This window comes from Talpa occidentalis, unplaced genomic scaffold (genome assembly GCF_014898055.3).
Source record: "Talpa occidentalis isolate TD23 unplaced genomic scaffold, MPIMG_talOcc4v2.1 talOcc4.9, whole genome shotgun sequence".
In the NCBI taxonomy this organism is placed as follows: Eukaryota; Metazoa; Chordata; class Mammalia; order Eulipotyphla; family Talpidae; genus Talpa; species Talpa occidentalis.
The window spans coordinates 58,744,197-58,757,181 of record NW_023605305.1 but is presented as its reverse complement, the minus strand read 5'-3'; the positions used below and the strand labels follow the sequence as shown (position 1 = coordinate 58,757,181).

At 37.5% G+C, this 12,985-nt stretch overlaps 1 protein-coding gene and 1 pseudogene across 1 annotated transcript in view; both read left to right on the top strand.

The window, feature by feature from the left end:
• The window catches only part of EFCAB7 (EF-hand calcium binding domain 7), a 30,519-nt gene extending 21,214 nt beyond the window's left edge, over window positions 1-9,305 (top strand). Inside the window, exons 11-14 of the mRNA XM_037498465.2 lie at window positions 237-385; window positions 4,624-4,833; window positions 7,049-7,156; window positions 9,042-9,305. Of these exons, the coding sequence (XP_037354362.1) occupies window positions 237-385; window positions 4,624-4,833; window positions 7,049-7,156; window positions 9,042-9,116 (542 nt within the window). The 3' untranslated portion in view covers window positions 9,117-9,305. The remainder of the gene's footprint in view (window positions 1-236; window positions 386-4,623; window positions 4,834-7,048; window positions 7,157-9,041) is intronic.
• Window positions 9,306-9,595: 290 nt separating this feature from the next.
• On the top strand, window positions 9,596-10,104 carry LOC119236795 (glycerophosphodiester phosphodiesterase 1-like; annotated as a pseudogene).
• The last annotated feature ends 2,881 nt before the right edge of the window (window positions 10,105-12,985 follow it).

The following is a 12,985-nucleotide window of genomic DNA, read 5'->3' as shown; positions in this document are numbered from 1 at the left end:
TTTTGCTGAGCTGTGAGAAATCGGAATGGTATCTCACAGGCTTGCTTTGAGCCATTCTTATTCTACTTTTATGCTACTCACAGATTAATAGGGACTTCTTTAAAATAATATATAGAACAGACTAAAGTAATATATAAAATATTTTTGAATAATATATAGAACAGGCATTTTATTAAGTATATGAATTTGTAAATTATTGAATTATGAATGAAAGAAACACTTGGTTGTTTTAACAGAAAATTTTGATACAAAGAAAAACGAACTAACAAGACAAGGCTTTATGGACCTGAATCTCATGGAAGCCAATGATCGAGGAGGAGATCCTCGTGATCTTTGGGTAACTCTGCACTCAATGGGCTACAATAATGCTCTGGAATTGACAGAGGTAAGGAAGTCACAAAGTTTTGCAGTGTTTTTTTTTTTTTTTAAGATTTATTTATTTTATACAAGCACTGGGTACAATCAGAAGCATGGAAGGGTGAAAGAATCCACCAGAGCCAGAGCGGGGAGCAGAACAGGCAGACTGACGAAATACACTTCTGAGGGAAGCAGCGGGCATGGCAGGAGAGGTCTGCGCACTGTGTGGGACCCTCGCTGGCTGGCCGGGTATCGAACCGGTGCTGCAGAAGCTGCGGACAGCTTCACAGCCCAGCGCTCAACCGCTGCGCCATGGGCGAGGCCCTGCAGCAATTTTAATGTACATGGTATTTTAACCCATGAACATTTTCATCACACATCACCTTTGAATTTGGCACTCAAATTCTTGAACTTCAGTGTATGAATGAATCCTGTGTGCACCAGCATGTTTCTGCTAATTTATGCAAATTCCTATTCTTAGCTGAAATTAAATTATTGCTGACATTTAAACAGTTCAGGAGTAAAGGAGTTTGAGCTTATGATATGGAGAGGAAAATGGTAATTTAAAAAATTATTAATTAGTGATGACTATATGAGATGCTGAAGTCTCATTTCTGTAGGGATACATTTTGTCCTAATAGAAGAAAAGTTCTTTTAGAATAAGGGGATCATGTCTGTATGAAAAATAGAAATCTCATCTTTTTATAAAGCGTACTTCTTGGGTTAAATGCTTATAAAATGCTTGACAGTGCTTGGCTTTTATAAAACACTTTGTATATACTAGGGGCCTCCCCAGTGGCGCAGCAGTTGAGCGTTGGACTGCGAAGCTTCCCGCAGCCTCTGCAGCGCCAGTTTGATCCCTGGCCGCCTGCGAGGGTCCCATGACACGCAGACCTCTCCTGCCGCGCTCGCTGCTCCCCTCAGCAGTGTACTTCATCACTCTGCCTGTTCTGCTCCCCACTCTGGCTCTGGTGAATTCTCTCATCCTTCTGCGCTTCTGACTGTACCCAGTGCTTGTATAAATAAATAAATAAATTCTTAAAAAAAATTATAAAACACTTTGTATATACTAGCTATCGTTGTTATTATTTGGTAACATGACACGTAGCAAACTTGCATAACTTGCAATAAACCAGAAGAAGAATAAAATTAGGCTTTGTATCTTAAATTCTATATTGTTAAGTCAGGTTTAAAATAAATTTAAGAGGGCCTCTCTGGTGGCACAAGGGGTTAAACACCGCACTATGAAACAATCCGCAGCCTCTGCAGCACGAGTTTGATCCCCGGCCGGCTAGGGAGAAACCCACATGGTGAAGCAGACCTCTCCTGTCTCACCCACTGCTCCTCTCAGCAGTGTATTTCAGTCAGTCTGCCTGTGTTCTGTTCCCCACTCTGTCTCTGGTGAATCCTCTCACTCCCTCTGGCCTGTACCCCAGCTCTTGTATGCCTAAACCTTTTAAAAATATAAAATAAATTTTAAGAGTTTCAGGTCACACATTAGATAGTAATACTTTTGTTTATATTTCTAAAGTTAAAAATGGTATCTATTCTTTAAATAAACACAGAAGTGTAACATTAGCAACAGAAAATTTTTAATTTCAGGAATAGTGAGACTTTAGTTTAATTCCTAGTTCTGACATCATTCAAAATTTATAAACCTGTTTTCAGAGAAGTTATCTATAATTTTTCCCCATTTAAAAATAATTAGGGGGGCCTCCCTGATGGTGCAAGTGGTTAAGCACAGCATGGCACTGTGAAGCAATCTATAGCTTCTGCAGCACAAATTCGATCCCTGGCCTGCCAGGAAGCAACCCACATGGTGAAACAGACCTCTCCTGTCTTGTCTGCTGCTCCCCTCAGCTGTGTGTTTCAGTCAATTTGCCTGTTCTGCTCCCCACTCTGTCTCTGGTGAATCCTCTCACCCCCAGCACCTCTGGCCTTACCCCAGCTCTTGTGTGCATAAATAAATAAATCTTAAAAAAAAAAGTAATAGGTAAGTAGTTACAGTAACTTTTTATATCCTACTTTAACCTAACATTTGGTGAATACCAGATTTTTTTTTTAAAGATTTATTCATTTATTTATAGAAGATCCAGGTACAGACCAGATGTGCGGGAGGGTGAGAGGGATTCACCGGAGACAGAGCGGGGAACAGAACAGGCAGACTGACGAAAGACACTGCTGAGGGGAGCAGCAGGCGAGACAGGAGAGGTCTGCTGCACCATGTGGGACCCTCACTGGCCGGCCGGGATTGAACCCGCGCTGCAGAGGCTGCAGACAGCCTCTGCAGCGCGGCGCTCAACTGCCTGCACCACCAGGGGAGGCCCTGAATACCAGATTTTAACCATGGTAAATCAGCACCTCATCTATGAATAATATTCTGTCTACTATATATGCTTCTCTTACTAGAGAAATTAGTTTGGAGCAACTTAATACATTTTATAACATTTACTGATGTCATTGACTTTTGGAGCCATAGGTAAGAAGCATTTCTGAGATTAAACTTTTTAATTTATATTCCATTTATTGAAAGTTTCTATATGCACATTATTGAAAATTCAAAGGATATATATATATTTACCTTATATATATATATACCTTATATATATATATATATATATATATATATATATATATATATATATCCAGTGAAAGTATCAAAGGGTAATGAGATTATCCTCAGTAACTGAAATAGAAAGCCAAAACTGAATTGATTTCATGCTATAAGGGAGAATTGTGCTGGTTAGGAACAATACCATCATGCAGAGCAGGATGTTTATCTTATTTATCTCAGTTTCGGGGGAAGCTTCTTTACTCAAATGAGACAGATTGGTTGCACTCAGCAGTTGTGTTTATTGACGTGAGTCTGTCTCTGATGTCTGACTTTCAAAAGTGGGGAGCTGACAGTGGTTGGCCTACAAAAATGTGTTCATTGACATGAGTTTTTGCAGATCTGTTGAACAAGTTAAAAAACAGTTCTGATGGGGGCCTCCCCAACGGTTGAGCGCTGGGTTGAGAAGCTGCCCGCAGCCTCTGCAGCACCGGTTTGATCCCCGGCTGCTCCCCAGCCACCGGAGGAGGGTCCCACATGGTGCGCAGACCTCTCCTGCCGCCCACTGCTCCCCTCAGCAGTGTACTTCGGTCCTTCTGCCTGCTCTGCTCCCCTCTCTGGCTCTGGTGAATTCTCTCACCCTCCCGCGCTTCTGACTGTACCCAGTGCTTGTATGTATGTATGTATAAATCAATCAATCAATCAATCAATCTTTAAAAAAAAAAAAACAAAAAACAGTTCTGATGACTACACATTACTCTGACAACAGACTAACCAGTTTTTTCATCCATTTGTGGGAACTTTATTTCTAGTCTCTTTTGATTTTTATCCTGCTAAAGTTGTAGAAGTGATAAACGGTTCTTTTATCACTATCATTGATTCTCTTTGAAGAAGAGGCTTCATTTTTGGAGATCTGATTTTCAGTTTGTATATTTATCATGATTTCATCTCATATTTGTCTCTAAGTCATCAGTTGGGACAGTGACTCTAGCAAAATATTTTCAGACTCTAGATAACAAACTCTGAGGCAAACAATTATAACTAGAAGTTTTTTGAGAAGGCACTGGAGGGAGCTGCAGAATCCTGGATCAAGATTTTCCAGGCTTGACCAACACAAGTCCCAAGATCTCCCTAAGTCTACTTTGTATAGCCTTTTATTGTAAGCTCTTTTGATAAATTGTTGATGGTTTTACTTGTAGCATTTATTCAGCTACAACACAAAGTGTTTGCTTTGAGGCAAACTACTCCCTGTTTGGTCAAAAGAGAAATTAAGGCTTTTTAAAATTTTCTATAACTGCTTGAGTTAAAGCATTTTAACTTTTTATTGTTTATCTTTTTTTTATGATTTATTTATTTATTTATTTTTATACAAGAGCTGGGGTATAGGCCCGAGGCACGGGAGGGTGAGAGGATTCATCAGAGACAGAGCGGGGAGCAGAACAGGCAGATGACTGAAATACACTGCTGAGGGGAGCAGTGGGTGCAACAGGAGAGGTCTGCTGCGCCATGTGGTAATCTCCTTGGCAGGCCGGGAATTAAACCCACACTGTAGAGGCTGCGGACAGCTTCACAGCATTGTGCTCAACCCACTGCGCCACCGGGGAGGCCCTAGTGTTTATCTTCTTAAATCATATGATAAACATTTACAATAAAATAATTTATCTGAAATTCTATCAAAAAGCTAAAACAAGATTTGCTTTCTTCTTTCCTATTAGGCATGTCCATTTGTCATTGATATCTATGCAGAAAAATGCAAGCCAAGAATCAAAGCTGTCTATATGGAGGCATGCAGTGGGCAATTTGAGAAGGCCATTTGTAAATCTGTCGTTAACAAAGGTGATGCCAAAGTAATGGATGGCTATGAAAATATAATTGTACATACTTATAAATGTAACAGCTGGATATCGTCAGTCATTGAAAACAAGGTATCGTTATTAGGTGCTTCCTCTGATAATGGCAATTTTTACAAATATGTTTATCTTTTTACTTTATTCTTGTACAATATTTAATATCCTATTACATTAATAATATGTCTAACAGGCAATTACTCTTTTTCCTCTGGTTTCTAATTCAAACTGGGCATGATAATTTTTGTGTGATTTTTAAAGACATGAGGTAATAGTTTTTATGTTAAAATATAAAATAACATATTTGGAGATCTATGAGGATAGAGCATAATCTAGGTACCAAATATTTAATTTGTTACTGAAAATTTTCATACATGCATATCTATTTTAAATAATAGACATCATGTTTTAAATAAATATAAAAATAAAGAAAAAAGCCCATTTTTTAATAAAAACTTTGTACAATTTGGAATTCCTGTAGACTGTCATCATGTTATCTAATTAAATATATTTCACTTTTTAGGACCTATTTTTTAAATCAAGCCAGTTATTTCTAGCTTTGGTCATCTTCCCTGCTACTGTTGATATTGCAGGTTATGAGATTACATGTATAATTTTTTTAAGTCAGAGATAGTCATCTAGAAATTCCTCGCCAGCCAGTGATCAAACTGGCGCTGCAGAGGCTGCGGGCAGCTTTGCAACCCAGCGCTCAACCGCTGCGCCACTGGGGAGGCCCTGCCATATGTTTCTTAAAAGTGCTTAAGGTTTGGCTGAGTATTGAGTTATATAACTAACTCTCCTGCTCAAGAATAGGAGCCACCAGGAAGTGTAACAAAAAGTCTTTACTCACAAGGAGTTTATGGACTAGTTGTAAAGTCTCAAGAGATCAGAGAATAAATGTTAAATTATATAATACTGTTTGTATCTGATACAGTGGCTTGACTGTATTTGTATTTCCTGGAGTTGATGTTAGTTTGGACAATAGAATATGGAAGAGGATTTGTGATGAGGAGGAAAGGAACTGGTGTGTATGGAATTTGAAAAATAACTATGATTTAGATCTGTAGACAAATAGCCTTTAGAAGGAAAAGAGACAATTTAAGGTGAAAACTGAGAAAGCATTAATAAAAACTATAGAGCAAAGAGTAAAAATATGCAGAAACAGAGAGCTTTTTTTTGAGAAGTATTAGGAAGGCAAATAAAAGTGTAATGGGTTCAGATTCTTGTATGTTACTTTGAAAACAAGATAGAGGAGTTTGGACTTGGTGAAATAAGCTAAGATCCTCAACTAGTAGATTGCGGTAGATCATAAAACTTTGGAGGGTGATTCATGAGATCCATCAAGTTTCTCTTTCCTCCCTCTTATTAAGATCAAAAGGATATAAAGGAATCACTACCTTATCAGAATTCCTCTGTGCTGCTATTACCTATCATTTCTCAGCTCTCCACTTCCTGTTCCTTCAAAGAAAATTTAAACTTTCCTTTACCAAAAATCAGGTAATATTATTTAAGAGCTTACTGTATACCAGATACTTCATACATATTAATACATTTACTTTTTTTTTTTTAAAGATTTATTTATTTATTTGTTTACACAAGCACTGGGTATAGTCAGAGGCACAGGAGGGTGAGAGAATTCGCCAGACCCAGAGCGGAGAGCAGGCAGGAGAGATCTGCATGCCATGTGGGACCCTCACCCGGTGGCCAGGGATCGAACCGGCGCTGCAGAGGTTGCGGACAGCTTCACAGCCCAGCACTCAACCGCTGCGCCACTGGGGAGGCCCAATACATTTACTTCTTATAACAGTCCTATGAGATATGATGTCCATTTTACACACAAGTAAAGTGAAACACAGGGAAATTAGATAAGATCACATGGCTAACTGTGTAGAAGGTCGCACAAGTAAATCGTAAAAGAACTGAAAAATGAAAACAGGTAGTCTAATGTTATCTCTGCCCATTGTAGTCATTAGGGAGTGATTGTAGGTTTTTTGACAGGGAAATACTTTGACTCATGAATTTCTCCATTTATCAGCTTCATTTGGCTTTCTCTTCTTGCTTGCTATCCATCCTAGAGGCTATCTGTTATTTATGATCTACTGTATCATGTCACTTCTTCCATAAAGTCTTCCTTGATAGCCCAGTCTCACTAATATTTCTGTTTCTATATATCTGCTATGTTTTATAGAACCCTGTAAATATTTCTATCACAAGACTTACAATGTGTTTTGTAATTATTTTATTTCTGTATTAAGGGAAAGGACTAGCAACTTATGAAGCCTTTTTTTTACAGTCAGATAATAAAGTGATTATTCATATCAACAATGAACTCAGTAAAAACTGCATAAACAACAGAGGACTCAACATTTTTGCAGTAGAAGTTGCACCCAAATCTACAATGGTAATGCATTGCTTTCTAATTAAAATCTTTTGTTTTATTTTTTAAATTTTTAAAAAAATATTTTATTTGAAAAAAATATTTTTTGTTATTAATGCTGTTATTAGATGTATAGATATGAAGTGAAGTAGAAAATTCTTTTAAGTAAGATACTCAAATTAGTACCCTTGAGCTAGGAGAATGGAGACCTTGGTTCTAACCCAGTTCTATTTGATTGGGTATTTATTGAAAGATTACTTAACCTCTCTTCCATTCTCTTTAAATATAAAATTAATATAATAGCATTATCTTCAGGTACTTCACAATATATTTTTATCTTTTTTTAAAAAGATTTATTTATTTATGCATGCAAGAACTAGGGTTTAGGCCAGAGGTGCTGGGGGTGAGAGGATTCACCAGAGAGAGGGTGGGGAACAGAATAGGCAGACTGACTGAAATACACTGCTGAGGGGAGCAGCGGGCGAGTCAGGAGAGGTCTGCTGCACCATGTGGGTAGCTCCCTGGCCAGCTGGTGTTTGAACTCATGCTGCGAGGCTGCAGATAGCTTCACAGTGCTGTGCTTAACCCCTTGTGCCACCAGGGAGGCCCACAAAATATTTTTATCTTAACGTAAAAGTAAGTAATACGATTTGCATAAAAGTACCATTGAACCTCATGTGCAAATACAAAATAGTGTTAATATGAATTTTATAATCCAAAATATTTTTTTTTAAAGATTTATTTATTTATTTATACAAGCACTGGGTACAGTCAGAAGCGCGGGAGGGTGAGAGAATTCACCAGAGCCAGAGCGGGGAGCAGAGCAGGCAGAAGGATCGAGGTACACTGCAGAGGGGAGCAGCGGGCGGCAGGAGAGGTCTGCGCGCCATGTGGGACCCTCCTGCAGTGGCTGGGGAGCAGCCGGGGATCGAACCGGTGCTGCAGAGGCTGCGGGCAGCTTCGCAATCCAGCGCTCAACCGCTGCGCCACTGGGGAGGCCCCTAATCCAAAATATTTTTAATCTATTACATTATTAGAATATTCTAAGTATTCTACATTATTATTCTAAGGTATTCTAAGGTATTCTAAGGTAAACTGAACGGCGACATGCCTCTGAATTTTAGATAACCAACTCATAGGGAGGAACAGTTGCAGTTCTGGTGTTCAAAGAACTCTGGGTTTCTCATTTAGCCAGGAGTTCAAGGACAGGGACAGATCAGTAGATCCTGAAACTGGTTTAGTGAAGAGAAAAAGGAAAAACTTTCTATTCTTACCCTTTATTTCTCCATATTGTCTTACAACATTCTAGAACAGGATAGGGATTTACTTTTCTGTTATTCCAGTGTTTATTTATTTTATATTTATTTATTTATGCATATAAGAACTGGGGTACAGGCCAGAGGCATGGGGGGAGCAGTAAGAGGATTCACCAGAGACAGAGTAGGGAATAGAACAGGCAGATCAACTGAAACACACTACTGAGGGGAGCAGAGGGTGAGTCAGGAGGGTCTACTGCGCCATGTGGGCAGCTACCTGGCTGGGGATTGTACTGATGCTGTAGTAGCTGCAGATAGCTTCATAGGTTGCGTCTTAATCCATTGGGCCACCAGGGAGGCCCAACAATTTATTTTAAAAAAGCTCTGTCTAGGCTTGGGAGGAAAGGATATTTTACTTCCCTTTTACCACCCCACATTCGCACACACCAACTGTCAACTACTATATTAGAACAGATGTTATGTTGGATTATCCCATTAGACATCAGATCACAGACTGCAGGTCCCTGATAAGGACAAATAAAGAATTTTATCTGTAGAGGGGTATTTTTTTCCATATGGTCTAGGAAAAATAATTGAAAAATAAGCCAGAAATAACAAAATGAGAAAGTAAAAACTTCTATCTTTCTATGCAGATTTGTCAACACGTAATGCCTCTGAATGAACGACAAGAATGGGTATATTATTGTGTGTATTCTCTTATATCTTAAAAATTATTTTTAGGAAATATGTCTACCTGAGACAAATCAAGAATTATTATTTTATATTTAGTTTTTTATTTGTTGATCAACTAAATTCTAATCATATTTTACTGATGTACATAAATAAGTGATATTCTGTTTAATTTGTATGTATTTATATCTTATGTCCACATTATATACTTTATTATTAAAATATAAGTGATTTTAATGTGACCTTTGTATTAATTTAATGAGAAATCTGGGCGTATTTCATTTATGAACAATAAATCAAATAAAATTACAGGTCAGCTTTTAAAAAGTAATACTTGATGACTTCTATTAAATCCTATACACTTCTGGTTTATCTTATTCATAAAAAAAAAACTAAACAAAAATGTGCATCACTGTGGGGAACACTTTGGGCTCTTGCTCTGGCCTTTCAATGTGCTGTCTGAGGGACCTTGTGGTCCAAGGACTGCCGTTTAGTCTATGACAGTGCAGTCACAGGCATGTGGCTGAGGGAGGCTGGGGGCCTCCTGGGCCCCTCTTTGCTGCTGCTACATAGCCTCCTCACCAACAGTCTCTGCCTCCTGCTGTACCTCTTCAGCTTTGAGCTGGTGCTTTCTCACAGGGCCTTGCAGGTTCTCAAGATCTGTGAATACGTTTCTTCCCTCATTCACACTGGCCACCATTCTGCAGGCTGCTAAGAATGAAGCAACAGGTACAGAGTTGGGCATTAAATCTGACAGGATGCCTGTCTTAACAGGAATGCATGATAGCACAATAGAAAGGATGCCTGGTGAGAATGGTGTCATTTAACATTTGAGCAATTGAACTTAATCCTACAGTAAATCACAGATTCAGGAGTGATTTCTCTGGTGAAAAGACTCCCTGCCCTGGGAGGAGCTGGTGCAAGAGTGCTAAAACAGAACCTCACAATCTACTTTGATGTCAAGGCCATGCAGATATGATTACTGATGTACTAAAGAAAACGTATATGAATACTTTTCAGACATAAGTCTGCTCTTTTTTTTTTAATTTTATTTATTTATTTATACAAGCACTGGGTACAGTCAGAAGCAGGGGAGGGCGAGAGAACCCACCAAAGCCAGAGCAGGGAGCAGAACAGGCAGACCGACAAAGCACACCGCTGAGGGGAGCAGCGGGTGGCAGGAGAGATCTGCGCGCCAGCGCGGGGATCGAACCCCCGCTGCAGAGCTCCGCAGCCCAGTGCTCAACCGCCACGCCACCGGGGAGGCCCAAGTCTATTCTTTCTTACCAGAAGTTATTTACAAGAGGAGATAAACAGATCAAAATGTGATAACCATTTTAACTCACAGACCTTGGAACCTTAGCCATACAGGACATGGGTAACCATGCTAGAAAGCTTATGGAAACAGTTCATATTAGTGACAATAGGCATTTTGCTCAATTGGAGCAGACATAATATCGTGTGGTACCCACGTGGAATTTCAGCTTTCCTCGTGCAAAGTATTTTGTATTTCCAGACTGCTTGAAGAAGTGTTCTGCTAGAGACATTTAAGTTGTTGATTTAACTGTTAATATCTTTGATGGAAAAAGTTACTAAACTCATACTTGGTATTGTCCTATACCTGTTTTTTTTAAGCCAGTGGCCTTTTCTTAGATCTATTTTTGGTGTTGTTTAAATATGAAGCAGAAACTTAATACATCACACTTAATATTCTGGATACAATCCAGGAAAATGAAAATGTATTTCTAATTTTGGCCACCAGAGGGTGAGAGCATTATTTTATTATTCATTAGCGAGAGACATGATATTTCTCAAGCTCTGCATTAACTTCAATGTGACTTCTAAGACAGGTTTAGCAAAATATATTGTATACTATGGATATATTCATACAGGGGTACATACACCATTCTTATTAAAGATCATATAAAAATTATTTCTAACTTATAAAGTGGATACTAGTCTTTGCTCTTAAAAAGATACTTTCACTTCTTATAAGTTACAAGATATAAGAGCATAATGAGATAGCCCTGCTATCTTTATATGGTGTTAAATGGTTTATCTTTGCTACTCATCTTAGCTTAATTTCTGGGTGGGAAAATAACAGCATTACGATTTGAAGAGATATAAACAAATAGTGGAACTGATTTAGAGGAAGTAAATGAGATTTGAATGGAGAGAGAATTTGGGGGCCATAAAGTAGAAATAGTTGCCAAAAGTCAAAAGATTTTGGTTGCCTTGAAGTGATATACTGGTTAACTATGGCTAGGATTTTAAGGAAAACAAAGAAAAAGCCTTTTCAATTCTTACAAATAATTCAGAAGCTGCTTATATTTGTGTTATTTCACTGAATCAATTTATACTTTAAAAATAGGTATTTTTTTACATAATATACTTAAATAATATATGTATAAATGCTTGAAAAAAAGACATACACATTATAAAGGGGTCAAAGTTATAGTTCCATTCCCCAAATATTAATATTCTTTCAGTGTCTTCTAGACACAACTGATAACTATTGAACATTTTATACATATTCTTAATTTTTATTCTTTAACAATTTACACAAAAGGTGAACCAACTTAAATTCAAGATGAGCTTAGGTTCAGTCTATAATGTCAATACATTATAGAATACCAACACTGTAAATTTTCTGATAGTAATATGAATATGCAGCATTACTAAAAATTACATTTTTCTGTGCCTCTTTTAAACATTTGTTGCAAAAATTATCTAGATTTAGCTTTTGAAAAAATTGTTCTTAGCAGAACTGTAAAAATTGTAGATAAGTAGACTGATGAATGGTACACAGGCCATCCAGTTAGCAAGGGTCTATTACATGTTGTATTAGCTAAAACAGAGAAGTGGCTGACGTGATCTCTATCCTCTGGAAAAGAAAGAACTGAGGAAATTAATTACATTTTAGCCTTTTAAGGAATAATAATATCTGAAATTAGTAAAAACTGATTTCTTATTTTTACTTAAATTGGTAAACAGTAGTTAAATATTAACTAATACGGGGATATAGGAACAAAAGAGGAAGAGCAAGAGGGAGTGCAATTTTGGGAGTGTGGCGAGGAATAGAATTTTAGAGGATTGAAGGATGTAGGAAATGTAGTGTGAAGCTAAGGAAAGCTTTGATTTTAGTCATGCAATATATTGTATTTTAAAGTTGAAATAATATAAAGAGGCCTATTTTAATAATTCTTGAAGTAAAGGAGACATAGCCCTTAAAACATTGAGAATAACTACATGAAAATATTAGACAAGATTTGATAGAACTATTCTGGACAAGTGGAAACATTAGCATGGGCTGGAAGAAATACGGGAGATGAGCTAAAACTTTAAGTGACTTTGAAGAGATAAAAGGGATTTAGAAAGTGTGGGAAGATGAAATTTCAGGTATTTTCTCAAGTTTCTTTTGCTAGAATTTCTTATATTTCTGCCTGTTAATATAATTGCCAATGGGTCAAGTAATCATTTATCTATTGTGTGCCTAATACATGCAGAACAGTGCTTTAGTTGCCACACATACAAAGGTAAACAAACTCAACATTGTTCCTGCCCTCATTATATATAGTCCATCAAAAAAAGATAGACTGTGAACAAGTGTTACATGCCGTACCTTTAACATACACTTAAAAAATGCCTTCATAAAGTCTTTAATACTGTTCCCACTCCTGAAGAAACTATTTTGCTCCTTGAGCTTCTACTTTAAAGCTTTTTTCCTGTGAAGTTTTTATTTCATATTTTTAAAAATTATCATAAAATAGTTCTACCTTTTGGGGAGAGGGGACAGGATTGTATAATTCTATTAATTTAACATATGTATAGATTCATTTAACAAGATACAGAACAGTTCCATCACCAAAACTCCCTTTTACCATCCCTTATAATCACAATTCTCTTC